At 59.4% G+C, this 26,777-nt stretch overlaps 1 protein-coding gene across 5 annotated transcripts; it reads left to right on the top strand.

Moving 5' to 3' along the window:
* Nucleotides 1–2,616: 2,616 nt before the first annotated feature.
* On the top strand, nucleotides 2,617–26,777 carry MYO1C (myosin IC). Of its 5 annotated transcripts, none has more exons than XM_033423289.2 (32): nucleotides 2,617–2,903; nucleotides 10,292–10,447; nucleotides 10,563–10,678; nucleotides 11,222–11,420; nucleotides 11,502–11,582; nucleotides 12,844–13,023; nucleotides 13,103–13,201; nucleotides 13,917–14,030; nucleotides 14,116–14,187; nucleotides 14,614–14,733; nucleotides 14,846–14,928; nucleotides 15,150–15,255; nucleotides 15,368–15,448; nucleotides 15,728–15,819; nucleotides 17,496–17,590; nucleotides 17,671–17,717; nucleotides 17,832–17,912; nucleotides 20,493–20,598; nucleotides 20,704–20,821; nucleotides 21,429–21,542; nucleotides 21,618–21,694; nucleotides 22,033–22,101; nucleotides 22,189–22,273; nucleotides 22,358–22,517; nucleotides 23,180–23,263; nucleotides 24,110–24,203; nucleotides 24,298–24,353; nucleotides 24,474–24,609; nucleotides 24,688–24,758; nucleotides 24,872–24,969; nucleotides 25,045–25,144; nucleotides 25,544–26,777. In XM_033423289.2, exons 1-32 carry the CDS (start codon nucleotides 2,829–2,831, stop codon nucleotides 25,568–25,570), a joined length of 3,192 nt encoding a protein of 1,063 aa, XP_033279180.1. In that variant the 5' UTR covers nucleotides 2,617–2,828; the 3' UTR covers nucleotides 25,571–26,777. The 5 variants fall into 5 exon arrangements, 4 of the variants coding, with proteins under 4 accessions (XP_033279180.1, XP_033279181.1, XP_004267120.1 ...); XM_033423290.2 differs by lacking the exon at nucleotides 2,617–2,903 and adding an exon at nucleotides 3,643–3,821; XM_004267072.4 differs by lacking the exon at nucleotides 2,617–2,903 and adding an exon at nucleotides 8,769–8,920.

Genomic DNA, 26,777 nt, shown 5'->3' with positions numbered 1-26,777 from the left:
CCTACCCTCGCCTGCCATCACAGGCCAGAAACCTGCCCTTTGTCTAGACCACTCTGGGACCTAGAAGTGGGGGCAGGCGGAGAGGAGAGTCAGAATCAAGATGTTCTGGAGAATCTGGCCCAGGGGTCTTCAGAGAGCATTCTCCAGATGCTGTGTGGACACGGCCCAGCCCCACTCCCACCATTTGCCTCCAGCCGCCGTTGACGCTACATCCTGTTTCCAAGGAGAAGACACCTCAGGGAGCCTGCTCTGTGACTATTAACGCCCAACCTATGACCTGAGACTGGGGGACACTCCAGTTGCTCTGCATTCCTACTTCACCCTGGGAGCCATCAGGAACTATCCCTCTGGCTTCTAGCAGGCCATGGCCATCTGTGTTCTGTGGCTGTTGCATTGGGGGATAATTAGAAACATGGCTTTTACACTTGTGACTCCTTCATGATAGTGGTGGGAACGGGCACACGTTCCTGGGCCCTTGCTAGACTCCAGGACGAGGGCCCTGTTATCCAGACTAGACTGTCTGAGGATGACAGATGTTGCCCAGATGGGAATGGGATGAGGTTCTGGGATGGCGGCCCTCTTAGTCCCTGGTCCAGGTGGGGCATGTCTCTTATGCTGTTGGGCACTTCGTTTACTCTGCTGCTGAGCAGGTAGAATGGATTTCTTGGGGCTGAAGTCTCAGAAAATGTGCAAACTCTGCTCTCACCGATTCATCCCTCCTCACCCGGCACTCCCTCACACCTTAGTCTTGAGCCTTGCTTCTGGGTTAAGCTCTCCAAAAATGTCACCATCTCTTCTCTCTGCCCCACCTCTCCCCCAGATCCCTGTACCCCGAGGTCCCCACGATAACTTCTATCCCTGCCCCCAACACACACATACCCGAGGGACTCTGAACCCTTGAACTCGCCACCTGTTTCCTTCTCACGCACAACCATCGTGGGTGCTGCTATAGAGCACCCTTCATCTGTAGGCGGGGAAACCAAAGCCCAGAGGAGTGGCATGATCCCTCCGGACTTAGCCAGGGAGCTGTGGTGTCATGCAAGACCAGAAACACAGGAGTGGGGTCAAGCCCTGCGTTCGAATGACAGCTCCACCTCCACCTGCTCTAGGAGTCTCAGTTTCTGTAAAATACAGTGTTCCGGTTCACGAGATTATTGTGAAAGAACAATTACAAATCAAAAGCAGGGCTTCCCTGGTGGCGCAGTGGTTGAGAGTCAGCCTGCCGATGTAGGGGACACGGGTTCGTGCCCCGGTCCGAGAAGATCCCACATGCCGCGGAGCGGCTGGACCCGTGAGCCATGGCCGCTGAGCCTGCACATCCAGAGCCTGTGCTCCGCAAGGGGAGAGGCCACAGCAGTGAGAGGCCCACGTACCGCAGAAAAAAAAAACAATAGTCTATCCAGCTCTTCATTCTGATTGATGTAGCCCTGGGGCTGGACCTCAGGGCTCCTGACTCCAGGGGTCCCCGTTTCTCCTGTTTCTGGATCATGCTTGTCTTCTAGGTGCCCACCTCTCCCCTTTGCCCTTAAGTCTTCACACACCCCTACCCCTGCCTCCTGTTAGCAGGGAGGGGTGAGTCCAGCAATGATTGAGAGGCGGGAAGGGGAAGGGGGGGGTGCTCTCCCTCCTCTTGGCCCCAGTCAGGATATGGCCGCTCTGGGCCCAGCCCTGACCCGCTGGGTGGAAACAGGAAATATGTGAGACTTGGTGTGCGCTGGGTCTCTGTGCCTGGCTCCACGGCTGATAAGGGCCATTGTGTGGCCGCTGGGGATGATCCTGCCCTGGATAGATGTGCTTCCCAGAGGAAGGAAGGAAGGAAGCTTTGCTAGTCTTTCCTGGGCGGGGGAAGCTGAGGGGAGGGAAGGAAGGGTGCCCAGGGAAAGTGCCTGCCCGAGGGGCCGGCGGCGCAGGCCCACTGGACTCCACCCCTCCCCTGCCAGCATCTTCCTCTGGAAAGATCGCTTTCCCCATCCACTTCCCCCTTTGCACTTCCTATAAGGAATGGCCGGAGACCTGAGGGCTCAGTCCCAGGCCAGGAAAGTGTCAGCTGTGATTTAGCAACAATAAAGATAGGAAAACAGGAACATTTGGGGGTGGGGAGCACCTGAGGGTGCTACGGAAAAGTAAGGGGCAAACAAGATTAAGGCTCCCCAACGCCAAGCCACCCAGGAACCAACCTCAAGCATTTGAGGCGCCAGAGGAGGGTGGGACAGGGGCCTCCTCACAATGCCCTCCTGCCTCTCCAGCTAACCCCTCTGCCCAACATGGCCAGTCCCCAGCAGCCTGGCGCCTCAAACTCCAGGGGCTCACCTGCCGCTGTGGGAGGCGGACAAGCTGGGGGGGACTGTGCCTATTCATGGATCCTCTTGGCTTAGGGAGGAGGTACATTCTGACTTGGGGAGTGGTCACTGTGCTCTCCAGCTGATACCAGCGACAGGGCAGCTGGAGAGGCCTGGCCATGGAGCTGCTGGGGAGAAAGGCTTCCTACCCTTTGACCTGGAGCCCAGGGTCCCCCATGGGTGGCTGCATCAGCTCCTCTGGTTACCTGGGACAACAAGCATTTCCTCCGTCCCTCAGCCCCTCCTCTTCCTGCCCCAACCCTGCTGGGCCAAGAGGCCTCCCAATCAGACCTGGGCTGCTCCAGCTGTGTCCTGAGGCACTGGACCAGACACATCCCCCGGGGCTGGAGTTGAAGCTGAACCAAGCGGCCATCCCAGCGTGAGACTAGATTCCTGGTTCCGGGAGCAGCCAGAACCAGCGGGCGGGCAGGCAGACGGGCTTTTGCTCAGAGGCCCCAGTGCTCAGCACGCTGGCTATCCACAGACGGAATGGCCCTGCAAGTGGAGCTGATACCCACCGGGGAGATCATCCGTGTGGTTCATCCCCACAGGCCCTGCAAGCTTGTAAGCTGGGATGCTCTGGGCTGGGAGGAAGGGTGGCAGTGTCTCGCCAGGGCCCAGCAGCTTCCTCTCAAGCAAACCCCTCGGGAAAGAGGTGAGCAGTGGGGGAAGCATTCTGATCCTTGGTGGGACAGGAACAGACTGGACAACAAGGGGTAAATGGAAGGAAGAGTGTAGGGTTTAAGCCCACCAGGAGCAGAGTGTTTCAAAGCGGGGATCTGGGTTTGAATCCCTTCTCCTCCAGCTCCCTGATCCTCAGTGGGCTGGCCTATGAACTGGGCTAACAACACCGAGGTGACAGGGCCGCTCTGAGATCTAAGGACCAGCGCATGCAAAGCTCCAGGTGCATATAGTACAGGCTCAGTTAATGCCGCTGCTTTCCCGTCTGGCCTGAAGAACAGACACTGGCCGGCTCAGAGCAGTAGCGTGGGTGGAGAAGGAGGGTGAATGGAGCGAGGCGGTCAGAAAAGGGGAAGAACTGACTTGGCCTGGCACGCAGGGCAGGGTCGGGTTTGCTCTGGTGATGCAAAGGCGCCCTAGGATAAGGGAGAACCCCATAAGACACACGCCGCCCAGCACTACAGCGAGTGGGCCCGGTCGTCAGCCAGAGGAGGGTGCGTGTGTGCATGTGTGTGAATGACTGTGACGCGCCTCGTCCCCGGGAGCTGGCTGCGGAGTGTGCTGCACCAAGCCCCCGCGGACACGGACGCGGGCCGGGGCCGGGGCCGGCACCGGGGCGGCCTGGGCGGGGCCGGAGGGTGCGCGCGCGCGCCGGGGCCTGGGCCCTGACCGGGATGACGACAGGGAGCGGCCCGGCCCCGGGCGGGCCCTGGGCGGGGAGAGCGTGCCTGGGCCGCCGACTCCGGAGCCGGCCACGCCGACTAGCCTGGCCCCCGCCCGCGCACCCGAGAAGCCAAGCCGGTGGGTACGGGGAACTCCGGGAGGGCCGCAGCCGCGCGGCCCCGGGGGTGGGGGGGCTCCGCTGGCGGACGGGATGGAGGACAGGGTAAGCGGCCGGGCGGCGAGCCAGGCCCGGAGCTACGGTTGGGGAGGCGGGGGTCGCCGGCCCAGGGATCGCTGGGGCCGAGGGTGGGCTCGGCCCGGCCCGTGCGGGGTCCCAGGACCCGGCGGCTCCGGGACTCGGTCTGTTAGAGACTTAGATTTCTTGCGGGTAACGTGAGGGCGGAGAGGAGCGGCTGGGGTCGCGTGACCCAGGCGCCCTGCGCGCCCTCTGGGGCCCTCCGCCTGCCGGCTTTGCCTCCGGGTTCCGGAGAAGCCGCCCGGGCCCCGCCCCTTCCCGTTCCCCGCCCCCCGGCCCAGCCGCGCCAGTGGCCCCTGCGTGTGAGTGCGGCGGCTGGGGGGCTCCGAGATGAATGAGAGAATGAATGGCTGGCCCACGGCCTATTCAACGCCCGGCACGATCCGGCCTTCTGCTCACACTCCCGGGCTCTGTGATTCATTCATTCACACAGGCGTCCACGAGGGGTTATTGAGCTCCCACTGTGTGCCGGCCTGGAGCGGGAGCAGTCTCCTGGGAGAGACTGACAAGGAAACCTTCGATCAGAGCGGAATGCGATAAGGAGGGGGCTGTGTGTTGCGGGGAGTCAGGAAGGGGTTCTGGAGGAAGTGATACCTGAGCTGAATCTTCAAGGATGACTAAGAGTCAGTCAGGTGGGGAGGGGTTTGGGTGCGAGGGCCAAGGAAGCTGCAGGTGCAAAGGCTTGAAGCTTAGAGCCACGCGGCTGGTGGCAAAGGTGGAAGCAGCTCCTCCTGGCTGTTTGTGGTGGTGAGGGAGACATGGGGAGAGAAGGGACTGGAGACGGCTGCCCCTGTAGCCACATAGGAGCACAGGAGCAGTGGGGTAAACTGAGGACACAGGGGGCTTCTGGAGTCCACATACAGGGGCCTGGCGAGAAGCAGTGGGTGTGCTTGGCATATGGACAGGTGCCCTATAAACCGTCACTCTATTAACATGAGATGTTAATTGATCGGATTTGCATTTGTAAATACTACAGGCGGCTGTGGGAAAATGGATTGGCGGGAGGAAGGCAGAGAGGCCAGTTTGGAGGCTGCTTGCTTGGTCCAGGGGCAGAGCAGTGATGCAGGAGCCAAGGGGAGGTTTTAGCAGGTAGTGACTCCTTGGTGTGAGGAGTGGAGCGAGGAGGGCGGGCCTTTTTTTTTTCCCCCTCTCACTGTTGTGGCCTCTCCCGTTGCGGAGCACAGGCTCCAGACGCGCAGGCTCAGTGGCCATGGCTCACGGGCCCAGCCGCTCCGCGGCGTGTGGGATCCTCCCAGGCCGGGGCACGAACCCGCGTCCCCTGCATCGGCAGGCGGACTCTCAACCCCTGCGCCACCAGGGAAGCCCGGGCGGGCCTTTTGATGCCAGGCGGTGATGACTAGCTGGAGGTGCCCGCCTCCTCTCATCTTACAGGATACTGAACAAGGAGGATGGGTTAGTGGGCAAGGCGCTTTGTTTACTTCTGCTGGACCCCCAGGCAGAGGTGTCTGGCAGGCAAAAGGCCCATGGTTCTGGAGCCAGAGTATACAGCCCTTGACTGGGGCCCAGTGAGATATCAGGTAGAACCCCTAAGTCTCCAACTTTTCTTTCCATTCCCCCTCGCAACAGTTCCCTTCAGTCTGGAACAGTCCTTGGTGGGGCAGCCTGGGCCCAGACCTAAGATATGTTTGATAATAGAAAAGCTGAACACCAGTTCTGTGCCCAGCATGTGCTGTGGGTGAGATAGGCTATGGTTTTTTGTTTTTTTTTTTTTTTTTTTTTGCGGTACGCGGGCCTCTCACTGCTGCGGCCTCTCCCGTTGCGGAGCAGAGGCTCCGGACGCGCAGGCCCAGCGGCCATGGCTCACGGGCCCAGCCACTCCGCGGCACGTGGGATCCTCCCGGACCGGGGCACGAACCCGCGTCCCCTGCATCGGCAGGCGGACCCCCAACCACTGCGCCACCAGGGAAGCTCTAGGCTATGGTTTTTTCCGCTGCCCCAACAGGCCATGAGGCTGCCTCAGTGGAAATCAGTTTCTGTTAGCAATCTGGGGGTCCTCAGAACACCCTCTCCAGACTCGCATAGACCTGAGCCAGGGGAACAACTGAGGCTGCCCACTGCCCTCCCCACTCCTCCAGAGGGCAGGCTTGGGGGCACCTGGCCCATACTAGGTAACGGGCACTGGATGACCCAGGTCTGCTGGGCCTGCGCCACCTTTATGGGAAACACCTCCCCAGGTGGGAGGAGACTCAGAGGCATCCTTGGGAAATAAGTCCTGGGTCACTCAGGGGTCACAGCTGCACCCCAGCCTGCGGCCAGCCCCTAGGTCCAGGGCCATGCTGGGGGCACAGGTCATGGCCCACTCCCTAGCTGCCGTTCCTAAGGCCTACATGTCAATAATCACACAACACCGCCAAGGGTGGGTACTGGGCACTGCGGTCATGGGTTCGCTAAGGAAGGTCATGGCCTGGCGGTAGCATGTTAACCCTGACAGAGAAGCTGGGAAATCCTCCAGCCGCTAGGCAGGCGTCTTTCCCTCAGGGCAGCCCTGGTAGACTTCCCGGTTCCAATCCCACCCCTCCTTTTACTAGTCCTGGGATCTTGAACACGTCATTCGCCTGCCCAGCCTCAGTTTCCCCGTCTGTAGAATGGGGGTAATAATACAGACCTCATGGCTCGGCTGAGGGCATTGAAAGGAGTACAGTACCAGAAGACAGCGCTCTGAACGCAGGAAGCGCCCGGCGCTGCAGTCTTGGCCGCGGTGTCTCTCACACGCTCTGTCCCCCGCCTCCCTACCCCCTCTCCCGGGCGGGCGCTTCCGTCCAGTGAGGCGAGGCGGCCGGTGGCGGTGGCCAGGGGCTGTGGTCGGGGAGCAGGCCCTCTGGCCCGCCTGGCAGCGGAGACGCCCCGTCCTTCCGCCGCCGGGCGGCGGCTGTAAGGGAGTCAGCGGGCATCCGGGGAATGCAGCGGCGGGGCTCGGGCGGGGGTGGCCGGCCGTACCCCTCCGCACGCGGATTCCCCTCATTCCTGCCGCTTGACGCGGCGGCGGCCGGAGCGGGCACTGCGGCCGCGAGGCCCCGCCCCTCTGCCAGCTCCTCGCCTCGGGCCCGCGGGCGGCCGCCAGCCGAGCCAGCCTAGTCCTTGTACCGCCCCGGAGCCGTGCTCCTGGTGGGGACCGGCTGGACCCCCTTCCTCCAGTCTTCCAAGGCCCTTCCCACTCCGGGTGAGCGGGAGGCTGAGGCCCCTCGCGGAGGGGGCCTCCTCCCGCCCTTAGCCCGAAGCTGGTGGCATTTAAGGCCCCCGCCCCCTCCGCTCCCACCCATCTCCCAGCTGCGCGCGGTGGCACCCAGTCCCCTCGCTCCCTCCAGAGGGCCCCATCTCCCAGCTGGCGCCCCCGCCGCGGGGTCCCCAGGGCCGCGGCTCCGGCCGGGCTGTTGTTCTCGAGGTAATGAGCCTTCCCCACGAGGCTACAACCCGCACCTGCCGCAACCTCCCTCCCTCCCCCGGGAGCCCAGGTCTGAGAGAGGGGCACGCTGAGGCTTTGGGTGCCAGCCCTGCCCTTTTGCCCCCTAGGTCAAGTCAGCATCCGGCGATTGCGCCTCGGGTTCCTTATGTGTCAGGTGGGGCACAAGTAAAGTTCGAGAGCTCTTTGTTAACTGGCAGGCAGACACGCCTGAGGGGCTTTCCCCGCTATAGAAGAAGTGTGACCTGTCTGGCCCAGGACCTGGCTCTTAGTAGGTCTGCTCCAAGCGTGTGTGCAAAGAGTGTCTGTCCGAGAGGGAAGTGGTGTTTACTGAAGGCCTGGGAGGTGCCTTGGCGGCTTATCTTAGCCTTCTCAACAGCACTTTGAGACAGGTATTAGCCTCGTTTTAAGGCTGAAGGAGAGGCTCCCAGAAATTAACTGACCTGCTGGCAGTCATACAGCTTGTGAGAAGCAGCCCAGCCTTTTGGAAGAAGCACTAGCCATCACACCCCCACCAGCGCTGGGATCTGAGCTAGAGCTTGCCCCCCAGGCTGCTGCCCACCGAGAGCCCAGCGAGGGCGGGGCTGCTGGGGGGCTGGTTTGGGTAGAGGGAGGATGTCCTGGGCAGAAAGTATGGAGGGATCCAGAGGGACAATAGAGGGAGACCCTCTCCAGAGGAAGGAGAGAGGTGAAGAGCCCCTGGGCACAGGGGCCCTAGTCGGGATGTCCTCGATAGGGGAGAAAGGTATTGCCCCAAATGCTGGAAGTCGGACGTGGATTCCCCAGATGGAAAGCTGAGCCCTCCATGGAGGCCGGGCACGCACCGCGCTCGGCAAAGGTGCTCTGGCTGCCTTCGTCCCTGGGGTACGCGCTCTGTGCTGACGCGGGAAACTAAAGAGATTTCCTAGAGACTTAAAGACACGGGATCCACCCTCCAGAGACCGTACGGGGGTGGACAGTGTCCCGCACGGAGGCTCCGCCCGCCCGGGCGCGCCGGCCGTATTTGGACATTTCGTTCTATTTTTAACTTTCCCGGGACTCGAGGTTGGAGTGTGGGGGTGGGAATCCTGCTTCCTCCGGGACCCACGGGCCTCTGCCTAGTGAGTCCCGCGCCTGGCCTAGTGCGTACTGTAGATACAAGCCCGGAAGTGAGTTCCGGGTCAGTGTAGACGCGGCGGCCGCGCGGGTTCCGGGCCCCACCCTGGAACCAACGAAGTCCCTCCTGGAAAACCTGACTCAGGCGGAGCCCCTGCCCGGCGGGGAGCTCCGCCCCCGCCCCCGCCCCCGCCCCCACCCTTGTACCCACCCACGCCGCGAGATCCCCCTTAGTTCCTGCCCCACCCCTACCAGCTGGGGAGGGACCCCCGAGTCCAAGCACCGAAGGAGGCGGGGGCGTCCGGGGAGTCCCGCGCCTCCGAGGCTCACGGAGGGGGCGGAACGGGGGGCGGGTCGGCCCCTCCCTCGTGACGCCGCCGCCGCCGCCGCCGAGCCCCGAGGCGAGAGCTCGGGCAGCGGAGCAGGGCGCCAGGCCGACGGGGCAGGATGCGCTACCGAGCGTCGGTGAGCGGGGCTGGCGAGCAGGGCGGGGGTCCCGGGCGTCCCTCCCGGCCTCGCGGCGCAGCCTCGGCCTCGCCAGGAAGCGGGCGCGGCCCAGGAATTTCGGGTGGAAAAACGTCCCGGAAAGTTGCAGGGGGAGGAGGCCGAGGCAGGGAGGGTGAGGCTCTCGGACCCAGGCCGGGTGAATAGCTCCCGGGGAGGGCCGAGAGCGCCGAGACCCGTCACCCAGAGGGCAAGGGGGCTGGAGCTCGGGACAGATTTGGCGGCAGCTTCGGGACAGTATTGGAGGGGGGAGGGGGCAGTGAGGGACAGGCCTAGGAGAGGCAGGCCCCTGGCCAGACCCTGAGGGGTTCCCCGGCCAGAGATCTGGGTGGTCTGCGGTCGGAGGAGGCCTAGTGGCCTCTTGGGGATCTACACCCCCCTCCCACCACGGTGGCCACCTTGCTCTTCTCTGACCCTTGACACTCTTGGTGTCAATTTTCTAGAGCCCTCAGACTCTTTTGAAGAGTGTGCTCTGGGGTGAGGGCCTTGTTGAGCCTGTACTTCTCCCCACCCTCTAATGGGGTCCGGAGGGAGCTGTGTTTTCCGCGGTAAAATCCCCACTCCCTTGAGGCTTTTCGGGGCTCTCAGGGGAGGAGTGCGTCTGTGAACCTGGCAGCTGGAGGGGAGGGCGTGGTTCAGCTGTGGGAGGGAGGGCCCCCCTTCTGGGGTGGGTGTTGAACCCAGCTGGGATGGGAGGTCCCCTGGGGGAATCCCTCTCCTGTGGCCTGGGGTGGCATCTTGCTAGGTCCCTAGACACTCTCCTCCTGGAGACTCTGGGAGTGGGTGTGGGAGAGATGGCCCCACCCTGCCTGTAGAACTCACTTTGAGCTATTTGTCCTACAAAGCACCTGTCACACGTGGCCCAGAGCTAAGGGACTTGAGGTCACCTGGTCTATCTCAACTCCTCCTTCTTGAGAAGGACACAGCCCAGAGAGAGGAGGGGTTTTGTCCAAGGTCAATAGAGCATTCTTTCTCTTACTCTCATGACCCCCCCCTTTCTCTGCGCAAAACCAGCGTCTCCCTGGATTCAGTGGCCTTGCCCCCGTGTCCTCCGGGTGCTCTGTGCTCCAGTGTCCTGTGTTCAGGTCCCATGTGGTCTTTGTTCTGGGACCTGCATCCTCAGTGTTCCATGCACCAGCTTCCTGCCATCCAAGCCCACTGTACCCAGCCTGGTACACCCGTCTCCTGGATGTTCCCTGCGTCGTGTGTCCAGGCCCCCTGTGTCCATGTGCCCCTGGTTGTCCTCTCAGTCCCGCAGGCTATGCTGGAGGGGAGAAGTGGCCTTCCCTTACCCTGCTGCCACTGACCCTCTCCCATGGCCCCTCCTTGCAGGCCCTGGGCAGTGACGGGGTGCGGGTGACCATGGAGAGTGCACTGACCGCCCGTGACCGGGTCGGGGTACAGGATTTCGTGCTGCTGGAGAACTTCACCAGCGAGGCAGCCTTCATTGAAAACCTGCGGCGACGCTTCCGGGAGAACCTCATCTACGTGAGGCCCGAGTGGGAAGATGCAGGGGGTGCTGGGGGCACAGATGCAGGCTGTGAGGGAAAGAGGCTCAGGGGCCTCTGGGAGAAACTTCTGACCCTCCTCCCCTGACCCCCAGACCTACATTGGCCCCGTGCTGGTCTCTGTCAACCCCTACCGGGACCTACAGATCTACAGCCGGCAGCACATGGAGCGCTACCGGGGCGTCAGCTTCTATGAGGTGCCACCCCACCTGTGAGTGACCCCCCTCCTATGAGTGACCCCCTCATCTCCACCTGACATGACTCCACCCGACCTCCCACTTGGAATGAATCACAGTTCACATCTGTGAGGAATGCCCAGTGCCCACCCAAGGTGAATCTCTCTACTCCATCTGGGCAGGACCCCGCCAGCCTCCACCCCAACTCACACTCATGACTTATTCCCCCAGCTCTACCTGAACATGGCCCTCCAACCTCAGTGACCCTCTGACCCCCACCTCTGAGGGACCTCCCAGCCCTACCTATGAGTGACCTCAACCTTCACCTGAATGACCTCCAATCCCCCCACCCATGAGTGATCCCCTCAATCCTCTGTCTGAATATGACTCCCATCCTCAGCTGGGTAGGATCTCTCTTGACCCACACCTTGGAGGGTTCCCCCATCCTCAAGGGTACACCCCCTTGTGAACCCCACCAGACATGGGAGCGCCCACCCCCAGTCCTACCTGTGGAACTCCCACCCCCTGCAGCCACTTGACCCCTGGCCCCCTAAGCTCCTGACGGGCCTCTGCCCTAGGTTCGCGGTGGCTGACACTGCATACCGGGCACTGCGCACGGAGCGCCGGGACCAGGCCGTGATGATCTCTGGGGAAAGCGGGGCAGGCAAGACAGAGGCCACCAAGCGGCTGCTGCAGTTCTATGCTGAGACCTGCCCAGCCCCTGAGCGAGGCGGTGCCGTGCGTGACCGGCTGCTGCAGAGCAACCCCGTGCTGGAGGTGAGGGGCCAGCAGCATCTGGGGGGCGGGAGGGGCAGAGAGAGACTGCCAGGCACGCCTCACACCCCTGTTCTCTCCTAGGCCTTCGGAAATGCCAAGACCCTCCGGAACGATAACTCTAGCAGGTTCGGGAAGTACATGGACGTGCAGTTTGACTTCAAGGTACCTGTGGGTGAGGTACCTGTGGGTGGGGCAGGGCAGGGGTAGTGGGATTCCCATTCAGCAGGCGCCCACTGGCCAAGTCTTTGGCACCAGCCTGTGTGCCAGGCGCTGTTCCAGGTGCTGGTGGTACAGCAGTAAAACAAAACAGACAGAAATCCTGCCTCCAGGGAGGTAGACAGTAAACAGAAAAATGTAATTTAGCTGACAAGTGTCACGGCAAAAAATAAAATGAGGCAACGGGCGGGAGCAGTTGCTCTTTTAAATGAGGCAGATACAGTAGGCACTGAGAAGGTGGCATTTGGTAAAAGTTTGACGGAGACAGAGGAATGAGCTGTGCAGATACCTAGGAGAGTCCGGGCAGAGGGCACAACCAGTGCAGAGGCTCTCATGGGGAAAGTGCTGGATGTGTTCATGAACAACGAGGAGGCCAGAGTGGCTGGAGAAGAGAGTAAGGGGCCAAGGAACAGAAGAGGAGGCTAGATGCTGTGCGTCCTTTTGGGTCTTTGTAAGAACTTTTTTTAAAGCTCTGAGTGGAAGGGAGGCTAGAGAGTTGGGGGGTTTTTTTTGTTTGTTTCTTTGGCCATGCCCATGTGGCTTGTGGGATCTTAGTTCCCCGACCAGGGATCGAATCTGTGTCCCCTGCAGTGGAAGCACAGAGTCCTAACCACTGGACCGTCAGGGAAGTCCCGAAAGTTTGAAACAGAAGTGTGTTATGACCTCACTTTCCTCTTAAAATGATCACTCTGGCTGCTTTGTTGAGAATAGAAGGTAGAGAACCAGGCCGAGCAAGGAAACCAGTTAGGAAGCTGATGATTATTAAATCTAGATGACAGATGATGGTGGCTGGGCCCAGTGTGTTGGCAGTGGTTGGATTCTGGAGGTTCTGAAGGTTAAGGCAGCAGGATTGGCTGTCCGATTGGATGTGAGGTGTGGGAGACAAAGAGGCTTCCAGGACTGCAGACTGCTTGGCCTGAAAACCTGGAAGGTTGACCAAGATGGGAAGAGGGAGCTAGTTTGAGGAGGGGAGATGAGGAGTTCAGTTTCAGGCCTGTTGAGACTGAGATGCCTGTCGGACATCCAAGTGGAGCCGCCAGGTAGATAGGGCTGAGCGTCCTCATTTCTCAGAGGAGGAAACAGGCCAGAGGGGGTGACTTGCCTGAGCCATTGGCAGAGCTGGAATTCGGAGGGCAGGGGAGGAAGGGGAAGCTGGGCTCTGTCCCCAGTCCCCCTGAGCAGTCGCTACATCCTGCCCTGCCCACAGGGCGCCCCTGTGGGTGGCCACATCCTCAGTTACCTCCTGGAGAAGTCCCGGGTGGTGCACCAGAATCACGGGGAGAGGAACTTCCACATCTTCTACCAGCTGCTGGAGGGGGGCGAGGAGGAGACACTGCGCAGGCTGGGCCTGGAACGGAACCCCCAGAGCTACCTGTACCTGGTGAAGGTGAGTAGGGGCCAGGCAGGGCGGTGCCACCCAGGGAGCCCAGTGCCACGGCTAGAACCCAACTCTGCCCGTCCTCCAGGGCCAGTGCGCCAAAGTCTCCTCCATCAACGACAAGAACGATTGGAAGGTTGTCAGGAAGGCTCTGACGGTCATCGACTTCACCGAGGATGAGGTGGAGGTGAGGCCTCTGCTGGGACCCTCCCTTTTCTCCTGTCATACCCTGAAAATCTCCGTCTACCTTTACACCCCGTTTCTACTCTAGCCGCCTTTTCCTCTCAGATTTCCTTTACCACGTCTCCTGCCTCCTTTTTAAAATTTATTTATTTTATCTTTGGCTGCGTTGGGTCTTCGTTGCTGCATGCAGGTACCATAGTCTCTGTTTATATGAAAATAAGAAGAGGCAGAAGGAGTTCCATTTCTGCCAGAGACAGTCTGTCTTTTGCTAATTTTTTGAAAGCAATGGGTTCTCTTTTTTAAATTATTTTTTATTTTTGGCTGCATTGGGTCTTCATTGCTGTGCACGGGCTTTCTCTAGTTGCGGCAAACGGGGGCCACTCTTCATTGCAGTGCGCAGGCTTTTCATTGCAGTGGCTTCTCTTGTTGTGGAGCACGGGCTCTAGGCGTGTGGGCTTCAGTAGTTGTGGCACGTGGGCTCAGTAGTTGTGCCTCGCGGCTCTAGAGTGCAGGCTCAGTAGTTGTGGTGCACGGGCTTAGTTGCTCCGCGGCATGTGGGATCTTCCTGGACCCGTGTCCCCTGCGTTGGCAGGCGGATTCTTAACCACTGCGCCACCAGGGAAGCCCCTCTCCCGGCTCCTTCTGACCATCCACTGTGTGCCCCTGTGGGGCTCTCAGCCCCTCCTGTAACCCCCACCTACCCCTCCCTGTCCCCCCAGGACCTGCTGAGCATCGTGGCCAGTGTCCTGCATCTGGGCAACATCCACTTTGCTGCCGACGAAGAGAGCAACGCCCAGGTCACAACCGAGAACCAGCTCAAGTATCTGACCCGGGTGAGTGGGGCAAGCGGAGGGCGAGGGCAGGGCAGCTGGGGCGGGGGGAGTGCACCCTCACCAGGCCCACCCCTTCCCTCGGCAGCTCCTTGGTGTGGAAGGCTCAACGTTGCGGGAAGCCCTGACGCACAGGAAGATCATCGCCAAGGGCGAAGAGGTGAGGGCCAGCCTTTGCTTCAGGGGCTAGTGGGGGGCGGGAGCAGGTATTGTACGGCAGCCCTCCTCCCATCATCCCCCTTCCTCTGGTCTGCTCGGCTGGTCTTCGTAGCAATGCTGGAAGGACATAAGGCGGGTGGCTCAGGGAGGCTCAGGGAGCTGGCCAAGGTCACACAGCAAGAGGGTGAGGCTGGAAGGAAGACTCACCTCCAGGAATGAGGACTCTTTTTTTTTTTTTTCCTCCAGGAATGAGGTCTCTTGTCTTATACCACCTTCCCTCTGGTGGGGCCACTGTGTCCTCCCCTGGTGCCCCCCAACCCCAGACTCATTGTGGGCAGGGAGGGCAGAGTGGTCAGTTTCCTGAGTGCGAAGGGACCGGGGTGGGAAGGGGCTGCATTCATTTCCCCATCTCACTCTCCACCCCCAGCTCCTGAGCCCGCTAAACCTAGAACAGGCTGCCTACGCGCGAGACGCCCTCGCCAAGGCCGTGTACAGTCGCACCTTTACCTGGCTGGTCGCGAAGATCAACAGGTCGCTGGCCTCCAAGGTGAGGGCTTGGCCCCTGCTGCTCCCAAGGTGGCAGGGAGGGCAGACCAGGGAGGCCCGGGGCTGGGAGCTGGCGAACGTTGGGACCCATGCTCTTGGTCATCTGGCCCTAGGATGCTGAGAGCCCCAGCTGGCGGAGCACCACGGTCCTCGGGCTCCTGGACATTTATGGCTTCGAAGTGTTTCAGAACAACAGGTCAGAGCCCCACTGTCCCCTTCCTGTCCCTCCTCCCGTCTCCCCTGTCCTGGTGCCTCTTCTCTTCCCCGGCCTCTCACAGTCCTGCCCGTGTCTTCCCAGCCACCTGGGTCCTGCTCTGTGTTTCTTCCCTTAGAGCTGTGGGGCCTCATCCCAACCCTCCCCCGCTTCTGGTCCCGTGTCCCCTGGAATTACTGAGGGCTCCTCTGTTTCCCTCATAGCTTTGAGCAGTTCTGCATCAATTACTGCAATGAGAAGCTGCAGCAGCTCTTCATTGAGCTCACCCTCAAGTCGGAACAGGAGGAGTATGAGGCAGAGGGCATCGCGGTGAGTGCAAGCCTGTGGGCATCCCCACCTGCCATGGAAGCCCGGGCGTCGATCTCCCCAGGAGAGGTGCCAGGACCCCATGATGATGCCTTCCTCCCCTCTTGCCCCTCAGTGGGAGCCTGTCCAGTATTTCAACAACAAGATCATCTGTGACCTGGTGGAGGAGAAGTTCAAGGGCATCATCTCCATTTTGGTGAGCCGTCTGCTCCTCCGAGGCCCCGTGTTGGGGGCTGGGTGGGACGACGTCACCCCTTTCCCCTTGTTCTCCGGGCCTGTCCGCAGAGAGCCAGAATTTGAGCAGGGACAGGACAGGGCTGTCTGTGGAGGGTGAGGTGAGGTGCTGGCCAGGTCTGGGAGGCTCCCTGTGATCTGCCCCTTTCCTCTGTGTCTGCGCCTCCCATGGGGACCCCTGAGTCCCTGTGCTCTCCAGTCCCTCCCCCACACGTCCTTCACCCTCTGCCACACCCCCCAGGATGAGGAGTGTCTGCGCCCCGGGGAGGCCACGGACCTGACCTTCCTGGAGAAGCTGGAGGACACCGTCAAACACCATCCACACTTCCTGACGTGAGTGGGCTTGTGGGGCTCTCCTGGGGCAGAGCCTGTGGAAGCCTGCAGTCCCCCCAGTCATTGAACACCAGTCACAAGGGGACGACCAGAGGAGGCACTAAGTGAAGGACAGGCACACAGAGCCGCGGCTCCTAGTGTGTCCAGAGTCACAAGCGAGGAGCACAGCTTCCTCCTTTTCCTTTTGAGAATGAAACTTCCTAAGATTTTCCTAGCTTCCTTATTTGGAAATTCCTTTACATTTAAGGAATCCCCTAAAGCGGGGTGAGGGGAGAAAAGAAACAAGCCTCTCTGTTCCAGCTCCGCCCTGTGTATCTTGAGTACATCAGCTCCTCTAATCCGAAGCAACTCCTAGAGGAGGTTTTACTGAGGTTCAAAGAGGTGAAGCCATTTGCCCAAGGTTATCTCACATCTAGTTAAGTCCAGAGCTGGGACTCAGGCCCAGGGCTGCATATTAGTTCCCCAACTAGGAATCAAACCTGGGCCCCGGCAGTGAAAGTGCCAAGTCCTAACCACTGGACCGCCAGGGAATTCCTGAGCAATTTTTTTTTGCGGTACTTGGGCCTCTCACTGTTGTGGCCTCTCCCGTTGCGGAGCACAGGCTCCGGACGCGCAGGCTCAGCGGCCATGGCTCACGGGCCCAGCCGCTCCGCGGCATGTGGGATCTTCCCGGACCGGGGCACGAACCCGTGTCCCCTGCATCGGCAGGCGGACCACTGCGCCACCAGGGAAGCCCCTGAACAGCTTTTGCTTAAGAGAATATTAAAAACCTTTCTCTGGAGCGAGCAAGCAAGGGAACCTGTTGTTTGTTCTCGCTCCCCGCACCTGCTGTAGCAGGGGCCCCAGTAAAGCCTTGCCTGAAAAAAAAAAAAAGAAAAAAGAAAAAGGAAAACTTTTTCTGGCTGTAAAAATAATGTCCCTCATCAGAGAAAAGTTGGAACGTGTGCAAAAGCCACTTGTAATCCTGTCACCTAGAGGTCACCACTGTTAATAATTAGAGACATTTTCTTCCTGCCTTTTTCTATACATTTTTTTTTTCGTAGTTGAGAACTGATTGTGTGTAAGGCTCAGGATGATGTTATATCCTGAGTATCTTCCTGTATCATCAAACAGAAAAATTTCCTCAAAACAGTTCCTCCAGCGGCTCTAAAGCAGATACTCCACTGCTCTCACCCAGCCTCTGGGGGCCCTGTCCAGCCTCCAGGTTTCTGCTGGGAAAACAGGGCTGCCACGAAGATCTATCTCTGTGCCTTAAATCTCTGCCTGGTCTCTCTGGTTAGTTGCTTGGAATTGTTCTTAAAAGTAGAAAACGGGCTAAAGGGTATAAACATGCTTAAGACATAAGTAGTCTCTTGGGGCAGATTCCAGTCTTAAAATGTAGTGGGCAGCACTCAGCCCTCTGAGCAGAGCTATGTAACAGCCAAAAGCAACGCCAAGCAGCCCTCCACCCAGCATGCCCTGGCAGTGCGGAGGCCAAGGTCCCCGTCCTGGTGCTGTGTGACCCAGGACAAAGCCATCTACCTCTCTGAGCCTCTGTGGCAGCCTCTGTGCAGGGAAGTGGCCCCGCCCTGCCAGCTTTTTACTGGATGCCTGGTTCCTCTCTTGAAGTCTCTTCAGCAGGCAGGGTGCATGGCTCAGGCCAGCAATCTGCAGCTTCCTCTCCCTGTCACCCCCAGGCACAAGCTGGCTGACCAGCGGACCAGGAAATCTCTGGGCCGCGGGGAGTTCCGCCTGCTGCACTATGCTGGGGAGGTGACCTACAACGTGACCGGTGAGGATCCTGGGGCTGGGTCCCCACAGTGGGTGGGGAGAGGGGCTCTCCCTCCCCTTACCTCTGCTCTCTCCTTCCAGGGTTTCTGGATAAAAACAATGACCTTCTCTTCCGGAACCTGAAGGAGGTGCGGAGGACCAGGGGGAGGGCTCGCGGTCGGGGCTCTGTACGACCTCTGCCCCAGGAATCTGACAGGCCTTACCCTGTGCTCCCGCCATGACGCCCTGCTCTGCCCTCACAGGCCATGTGCAGCTCGGAAAATCCCATCATGAGCCAGTGCTTCGACCGGAGCGAGCTCAGTGACAAGAAGCGGCCAGAGACGGTGTGAAGGCTGTGGGACCCGAGGGCGTGTGTGTGTGCATGGGAGCGGGACCGGTGCCTGCATGAGCTGCGAGTTAGCAGTGTGTGTTTGAGTTCGCGTGTTCACTGGTGCCTGACTGTGCATCGGTGTGTGTCTGGGAGGCTGCCCGTGGGTGCATCTGTGCTTACTTCCATGTGTACCTGTGTGTGCACTGTCTCTAAGTGTGGACGTGTATGTGTACACCTGTGTCTGTGCGGGCGCTTGCGTGCATTCACCCCCACAGCAGACATTTGTAGTGGACATTGCTGGGCACTTTGGATACAAAAATGAACAGGTGCTCTCCTAGAAATGTGCGCAGGGTGCTATGGAAACTGAGGGAGCAGCAAATTGCCTGAGGGAGTCGAAGAGGGGAGGTGGTCAGGGAGGGCTTCCTGGAGGAGGAAGCATCTGAGATAACTTGGGAATGAGTAGGTGCTTATCAGATAGACAGAGGGCCCCACACAGGTACACAGTCCAAAAAAAAAACCAGGAGGTGGACAGGAAAGTGACATTTCGAGGAGAGAGACGGGGAAAGGCAGATATGGCCAGTGGTGCCAGATGCAGGGAGAGCTCCAGTGAGCTGTGGTCAGAGGTGTGGCTGCTGGGCTTGGCAGGAGGAGTGCCAGGGCAGTCCCAGGAAGAGCAAGGTCATGGAGAGGTAGAAGCCACAGCGCTGCAGGCCAAGACATGCAGGCAGGGAGGCCATGGAGGCAGCATGTTGTCCAGAGTCTGACTCCCTGGGACCCTGCCCTCTGCTCCCCACCCCCGCCCCTTCCCTGAGCATTCTCATCCATGGCCTCATATCCCCCTCCTTGACGCTCGTGAGGACACACCCACTCGATCCAGGCCTCTCCAGCAAGCCATAGATTCCACTGATCTCCAAGTGGCCTGCAGGCACTCCAGACCCCAGTAGTCTAAAGGGCCCTTGACTATCCAGTGTCCCAGGCCTGCTCCTTCTGTTTCCCTAACTCAGGGCAGGGACCACCCTCCACCCAGTCCTGAAGGACAGAAACCTGGGCATCATCCCTGATTCTTCAGCCTCCCCCATTGCCCTCATCCTAACAACCGTTGGATCTTGCTGGTTTCTGCTGCCTGAATACCCTTGCCTCTTGGCCTCTCTGTATCCCTTACTCCAGTTTGGTCCTCTGAGCCAGCCACAGCCTCCTCTGTGGTCTCCTGGCTTCCCGTCTGTCCTTACCAACCATCCTCCACCTGTCTGCTATAGAGCTATTCCAAATGGCAGATCTTTTCCTGTCATTCCCTCCCTCCAAATTCCTCTTTGGCTCCCTATTTCCCTCAGGATAGAATTTAATCTCCCTAATGTGGCTCTCAAGTCCTACCGTGATACTGCCTCTCTAACACTATCTTCTTTACTCCCTCTCTGGATCCTTGCACTGCTTGTAGTGCCCCGTGTACACCAAGCCTTTGCTCACTCGGTTGCTCTGCCTGAATGCCGTCCCCTCCTGCCTGCCTTCGGGCTGTCTCCTACTTAGCCTTTAATTCTCAGCTGAAGGGTTATTTTCAGAAGACTCTTCCTGATGCCCCCTAACCCCACAGACTGAAATAGTTGCCCCTTCTTGATGTTTCCAGAACCCCCAGGCATATGCCCCTGGCATTAATGGGACCGCAGTGGATTGCAAATCTTTGCTGAGGCATCCGCTTCTCCCACAGGCCTGAAGTCCTTGAAGGTCCTGCAGTGCAGTGTACAGGGATAACGGTTGAACGCATAGCAGTAGGACACACTGTTTAGGAATGCGGCCCTGGAATTCTAAAAAGAGAAAGAGTGGCTGCCAAAGGAAGACATAGGATTGAGGTTGCCAGGAGACCTGAACAGGATTTTTAAGACGGGAATGAGGTTCTTCAACTGAGGTCTCTAGCTCGGCCAGAGGGATGCAGGTGACGTAGTCTGGCTCCTTCCTCTGTTGTGAGGGAGGGGTGATGGGAGAAGGGGACCTGGAGATTTTGTTGACCTTCATGGGTTTACAGCCTCTGTCTCTAAACAAAGTATGGAAATAGTAGAGCTTTCATTTTGCTTTCGTTTTTGTTTTGTTTTGTTTTCTCCCCACTAAATAGAAATGAGGGTTCTTAGCCTGTTTCTGGCAATCTGTTAATTTATTAGGATAGTTGTCTTTCATTTGCTTTCCAATAGGCACAGTAAATTTAGTTGAAGAGCACATCTCTATGATACAACTTGATTACATCTTTTTTTCTGGCTTTTTTGCATTTTTTCTTTTACCAAGTTTCAGTTCCTGCATGTAGAATTAAATAAACAAAACTTGTAAAGTTGTAACATTTCACTTGGAAATGCTGCCCAGTCTTCAGGAGCTTCAGAATTCTGACCTTTGCCGATGCTGGATAAAGTGTCGTAATTAAAAAAAAAAAAAAAAAAAAAAAAAGTAAGGGCCCACGCAGGGCAGGGGTAGTTGTGGGAACTGGTTCTGTTTTGCCCCAGGGAGGGGTCTCTGGGGGGGGTTCAGAGCTCTGCCACAGGGAGCGGCATCTGCAGGGGTTAGCGGCCTCAGCCCAGCTCCGACCAACCTTCCATTCATCTTGGCTGACCAGGTGGCCACCCAGTTCAAGATGAGCCTCCTGCAGCTGGTGGAGATCCTGAAGTCTAAGGAGCCTGCCTACGTCCGCTGCATCAAGCCCAATGACGCCAAGCAGCCCGGTAAGCCCTCTGCCCCCTGGACCAGTGCAGGCTGTGCCTCCCCTGCAGAGGCAACGGCCATCTGGCGGCAAAAGCCCTCTGACCACCCGGTTATCCCTCCCCCAGGCCGCTTTGACGAGGTGCTGATCCGGCACCAGGTGAAGTACCTGGGGCTGATGGAGAACCTGCGCGTGCGCAGAGCCGGCTTTGCCTATCGCCGCAAATACGAGGCTTTCCTGCAGAGGTGGGGCGGGGCCTGGCTCAGCGCCAGGGGAAAAGGGTGGGAGGGTCGTCGGCGCCTCCTCGATCCCGGGAGGGAGGACAGCGATTCTCCGCCCCATTCAGGGACGGGGCTCTGAGCTGCCGTGGGATCCACACCAGGGGCCCCTCCATGCTGCAGGCCTAATGTCAAGCTTGGTAGGGCAAAGACCAGCCCTCCCCGCCCCCCCAGGCCCTGCCCTCACAGAGCAGCTGCTCAGGGGTCCATGAAGCGTGCATCCACATGCCTATCTCTCACCAGCGGAGATAGTAAACGCCTGTGAAAAGGACAGAGTTTCCAATCAGAAAGGATAGAGCAGCTTTGGGGTTATCCTGAGTTAGGGGCCTGGGGAGTCAATCAGGTGTGAATTCTATCTCTACCACTTTCTAGCCCCATGACTTTCAGCAGATGAGAAACGTCAATTTCCTCATCTTTAAAGTGGGGATAGTAACAGAGCGACCTCTCAGGCTTTCTGTGAGCTGTGAGTCAGTGGGAGCACCCAGCAGATGCCAGGGAAAGCTGGTTTGGGCCCCCAGAGAAGGATGCTGGCAGGGGTGGGGGCTGAGTGCATTTCTGCCCCTCCTGTCCCCAGGTACAAGTCACTGTGCCCAGAGACATGGCCCATATGGGCAGGACGGCCCCAGGATGGGGTGGCTGTGCTGGTCAGACACCTCGGCTACAAGCCGGAAGAGTACAAGATGGGCAGGTGAGTGGCTCCCACGCCTGGTGTTTGGAGGGCACGGGGGCGGCAACCAGGGGCTGATCAGTGCTGCCTTCACAGGACCAAGATCTTCATCCGCTTCCCCAAGACCCTGTTTGCCACAGAGGACGCCTTGGAGGTCCGGCGGCAGAGCCTGGGTGAGAGAGGGGCCCCACCCTTCCTATCCCAGTGGAGTCCATTCTGGGGAGCAGGAAAGAAATCACTGCATTTGGGCTCCTTCTCCAGGAAGTCCGCCACGCCCACATTCAGCTGCCCTCCTCCCCAGCCCCAGCACCCCGTCTTCTGCCCTTGGCTACACACTCAGCATGTTCTCATGTTGCTTTGCTCGCTCCCTTGCTCTTTCATTTACTCTCCCTTCACTTAATGCTCATTCAGCCACTCCCCTCACTCATGCCACTCAGTGAGCTCTGACAGTGCCCGGCCCCCAGCCGGGTCCCTTGCGCTCTGGCCAAGTGACTTTCTTTCCCAATTACAGCCACGAAGATCCAGGCCACCTGGAGGGGCTTTCACTGGCGGCAGAAATTCCTCCGGGTGAAGCGATCAGGTTTGGGGGCCCAGGGGTCTTCAGGAGGGCAGGGGCTAGGGTAAGGGTGCGGAGGAGATAGAGGTCAGCCGTCTGTGGTCTCTGCAGCCATCTGCATCCAGTCGTGGTGGCGAGGAACCCTGGGCCGGAGGAAGGCAGCCAAGAGGAAGTGGGCAGCACAGACCATCCGGCGGTGAGCACTGGACGCCATGGGGGGCGGGGTGCAGAGTGTGTGTGTGCGGGGGTCCGTTACCAGGCTTCTCACCCCCACACACAGGCTCATCCGCGGCTTCATTCTGCGCCACGCACCCCGTTGCCCCGAGAATGCCTTCTTCCTGGATCACGTGCGCACCTCTTTTTTGCTCAACTTGCGGCGGCAGCTGCCCCGGAATATCCTGGACACTTCCTGGCCCACGCCGCCACCTGCCCTGCGTGAGGTCCGTGGGCCCTCCCTGCTGAGTTAGGAACCACCAGCACGCTCAGCGGAGGGACCTAATAACCATGTGACCAGAGGAGCCATCAGGGAAGGGAAGGGAAGGGAACTGGAGCTGGGCTGCAGAGAACGAGTTCTTTTTTTTTTTTTTTTTTTATAAATTTATTCATTTTATTTATTTATTTTTGGCTGCGTTGGGTCTTCGTTGCTGTGGGCTTTCTCTAGTTGCAGCGAGTGGGGGCTATTCTTCGTTGCGGTGTGTGGGCTTCTCATTGCGGTGGCTTCTCTTGCTGCAGAACATGGGCTCTAGGCTCGCGGGCTTCAGTAGTTGTGGCACGCGGGCTCAGTAGTTGTGGCTTACGGGCTCTAGAGCACAGGCTCAGTAGTTGTGGCGCGCGGGCTTAGTTGCTTCACGGCATGTGGGATCTTCCCGGACCAGGGCTCGAACCCGCGTCCCCTGCATTGGCAGGCGTATTCTTAACCACTGCGCTACCTGGGAAGTCCCAAGAATGAGTTCTTTGCAAAGAAGCAACTCAGGAATGGAAGAGTGGTCCAGGCTGAGGGGGTGTCACTTAGGCCAAGGCCTGATGGTAGGCACATGCCTGTTGTCTTCAGAGGGAAGGGAGCCAGGCTGCCTGGGTGCCCTGACCTCGCTCGCGCCCACAGGCCTCGGAACTGCTGCGGGAGCTGTGCCGGAAGAATATGGTGTGGAAGTACTGCCGGAGCATCAGCCCTGAGTGGAAGCAGCAGGTATGGGGCTGGGAGGCAGACATTGGGGGACTAGCCAGGGGGACACTCGAAGAGTGCTGGCCTGGAGGACCTTCACCCCAACTTACCACGTGCCCTCAAATGGATCCCAGCCCGTTTGGCCTCATGTATGAAGCCGAGGCTGGAGTAGATTTTGCATGGCAAATAGGGCTTATCTTCTAGACCAGCTCCGCTGGCCTGGTAGAGGCTGCCCAGAGCCCTGTGTTGAAAAGGCTGCAGCTTGAGTCTGATAGAATAAGAATAGTTCCAGAGAGAGACATTGGTGGCTGACATGCCTGTATTTGCCAACTCAGTATAGGATGATGCTAAAGGACGCACGCAGCAGAATTAACCTGCAGTAGTGGTTTTTTAAAAATTTTTAAAATTTTTTTGGCCGTACCTTGTGGCACGCAGGATCTTAGTTCCCCAACCAAGGATCGAACCTGTGCCCCCTGCAGTGGAAGCACAGAGTCTTAACCACTGCAGTGCCAGGGAAATCCCAACCTGTAGTAGTTCTTTGAGTATTAGCAACCAGCCAGATCCCAGGCCGGAGCTTTATCCCAGGAGTTCCAAGGCCTGCTGTGATGGGGAATTATCCCCGAAGTGGGGCCTGAACCCTGACAGTACTGTCTGTCATGACCCTTCTGAGGAGCCCGTGCCTTGGTCAGTGGGGATGGGGGTAAGGGAGAGAAGGGGCTAAAGGGGAGTGTTGGTGGCAGGGCTTAGCCTCTGGTGCTGGGGCCAGAGAGAGGGTGAGGGAAGCTGTCTCAGTTCCTGAGGCTGGGCCTGTCCCTGCTGTGATGGTCGCCATCCCTCTGACAGCCCCCCTCCCTGCCCTTGTCTCCTCAGCTGCAGCAGAAAGCCGTGGCTAGTGAGATCTTCAAGGGCAAGAAGGACAATTACCCCCAGAGTGTCCCCAGGCTCTTCATCAGCACACGGCTTGGTGAGCCCCTGACTTTCCAGTGCGTAAGCCCTCCATCACCATCCTAGTCCCCCCTCTTCTCCTCTCACCTCCCCCTCCCCCATCTGGGTTGCAGGCGCAGATGAGATCAGCCCCAAAGTGCTGCAGGCCCTGGGCTCTGAGCCCATCCAGGTGAGACGCTGCCTGCCGGCCACCCTCAATCGCAAACAGTTCTGCTGCCCGAGGACTGGGTTGGGGAGTCAGGGCCTGGGCAGAGGGTGAGGAGGCCCCTCAGCCACCCTCTGTCCCCAGTACGCGGTGCCTGTCGTGAAATATGACCGCAAGGGCTACAAGCCCCGCTCGCGGCAGCTGCTGCTGACGCCCAATGCCGTGGTCATTGTGGAGGATGCCAAAGTCAAGCAGAGGATTGAGTACGCCAACCTGACCGGTGAGCCAGAGTCCAGGGCTGGGTGGGGAGGGCCCCTGCTCTGACCCTTGATCCCTGACCTCTGCCCTTCCGCCTCAGGAATCTCCGTCAGCAGCCTGAGCGACAGCCTCTTTGTGCTCCACGTGCAGCGTGAGGACAATAAGCAGAAGGTGCCCCTCGGGGGACTGGGAGGCGGCGGGGGGGGGGGGGGGGCGGGGATGGGGGGGGTGTGCTTCTCTAGCTCTGGGCAGGGCCTGACCCCTGACCCCATCTGGGCCCCCAGGGGGACGTGGTGCTGCAGAGTGACCATGTGATTGAGACACTGACCAAGACAGCCCTCAGCGCCGACCGCGTGAATAACATCAACATCAACCAGGGCAGGTGAGGCGGGGAGGGGCGGGGAGGGGGCTGTGCGTGCGTGGGGCGGGCGGGCCTCACGCACCACCTTCCCTCCAGCATCACGTTCGCAGGGGGTCCCGGCAGGGATGGCATCATCGACTTCACGACCGGCTCAGAGCTGCTCGTCACCAAGGCCAAGAACGGGCACCTGGCTGTGGTGAGTGGGGCCCGGCAGCAGCACCCTGCCTCCCGCTGAGGGCCCTGGGGCCAGAGCAGAGTCTCTGGTGGCCGAGCCTTCCAACCTCAGCAGTGCTGGGCAGAGCCTGGGCGCCTCGTCGTGGATCCTTTGAGCTCCCACAGTGCAGAGGGTCATAAACATGGCAGCGCAGGGGCGGGGGGGATCGGGGGGGTGAGAGTGTGCTGGGGGGGAGGGGAGGCCCGCTCTGGCCAGGGCAGTGGCTCCCGTGGGAATAGGGTTGGAGTCTCCAGCGCCAAGGCCTCTAGACCACGCCCCCAGCTTGTCCCCGCGCGCTGTGACATATCTAAGCCGTGAAGACAAGTGCTCGAAGCACCTCTGCTTCCTGCTCACCACCTGGGCTTCTCCCCCGTCCCACAGGTGGCCCCACGGCTGAACTCTCGGTGATGAAGGCGCCCACTGGACCCCCCTCCCGCCTCCCAGTGCTTTGCTCATCCCCTTCTCCCCTTCCCAGTTACCAAAGACTCGAGCTTCCAGACAGGGACCCAGGGACACCTTGAAGCCCACCAACAAACTCCTGCCTGCCGCTCGCCCCTCTCTCGAGGGAGCAGCAGGGACCAGGGAGCTGCCCCAGGAGTGGGCCAGGCCGGGCCACAGCAATAGGAAAGCCGGGGCCAGAGGCAGCCACGCCAGCCCCACTGCCAATGCCAAATATTTGAGAGAAGGGAACTTTTGCTGAGGTTTTCTCTGAGATTTTTTGATGCTTTATAGGAAACTATTTTTTAAAAAAGCCATCTTCCCACCCCCAAGACACACTGGATGTGTTTTCCCTGACTCCAGCAGGGCAGGGAATGGAGCTGAGAGGGTGGGCGGTCTGGGCCTTGGTGCCCTCTTCCCTGCCCAGGCCACCCTCTCCTCCTCGTTTCCTTGGCACCTTGTCTGTCTGCCTGCCCACCTGTAGCCCACTCCAACATCCCCCTGGGGGCTGAGACCACCCTTGCCTGCCCCCTCCTTCCTGCCTTAAAAATGCCCTTCTAATATCATCCCAGCCTGAGGGCATCCTGGAGTAGGGACAGGACCCCTAGAGCATAGAATTTGGACAACTCTGAGAGATCACCTAGTCTAGTCTCCTGGTGTGACGAGCAAGAGACAGAGGCCCAGAGAGGGGAAGGGACTTGCCCAAGGTCATCCAGCAGGTTGGGGCAAAACCAGACTGCAACCCTGTCCTCAGCACACCTCACTGCCTCTCCCAGGGATGGGGGCCCCGTGAAATAGGCTCATGCCTTAAGTGCATGTGGCTTCCTGACCAGCAATCACCCTTGGGGGCCACCAGGTGGGAGGAGCTCTCCTGCCTGAGTCCATGCCTTAGGATGACAAACACCCTGCCCATATACTTCGGCCCCAATTCAAGGACATAGGGCCTTTACTGGCCCCTGACCCCCCTCCCTATCCTGGGAGCCTGGGGAAGGGGCCGGCCTTGGGAGGAGCTGCAGGGGCGTCACCTCTTTCTGCTGCTTCTCCCCCTCCCCCCCACCTCCCCAGAGGGGCTGGGGGACTGCCCAGCTGCCTCTGCCCTCCTGGGGGGGGTCTCAGCCCACTGCTGACACTTCTGCAATCCAGAGAAACACTAAATAAAGCAATACGTGTTTGCCAA

The sequence above is a fragment of the Orcinus orca genome, chromosome 19 (assembly GCF_937001465.1).
Source record: "Orcinus orca chromosome 19, mOrcOrc1.1, whole genome shotgun sequence".
Lineage (NCBI taxonomy): Eukaryota > Metazoa > Chordata > Mammalia > Artiodactyla > Delphinidae > Orcinus > Orcinus orca.
Note: the sequence above shows the minus strand (reverse complement) of the source record. Positions and strands in the feature narration are given on the sequence as shown.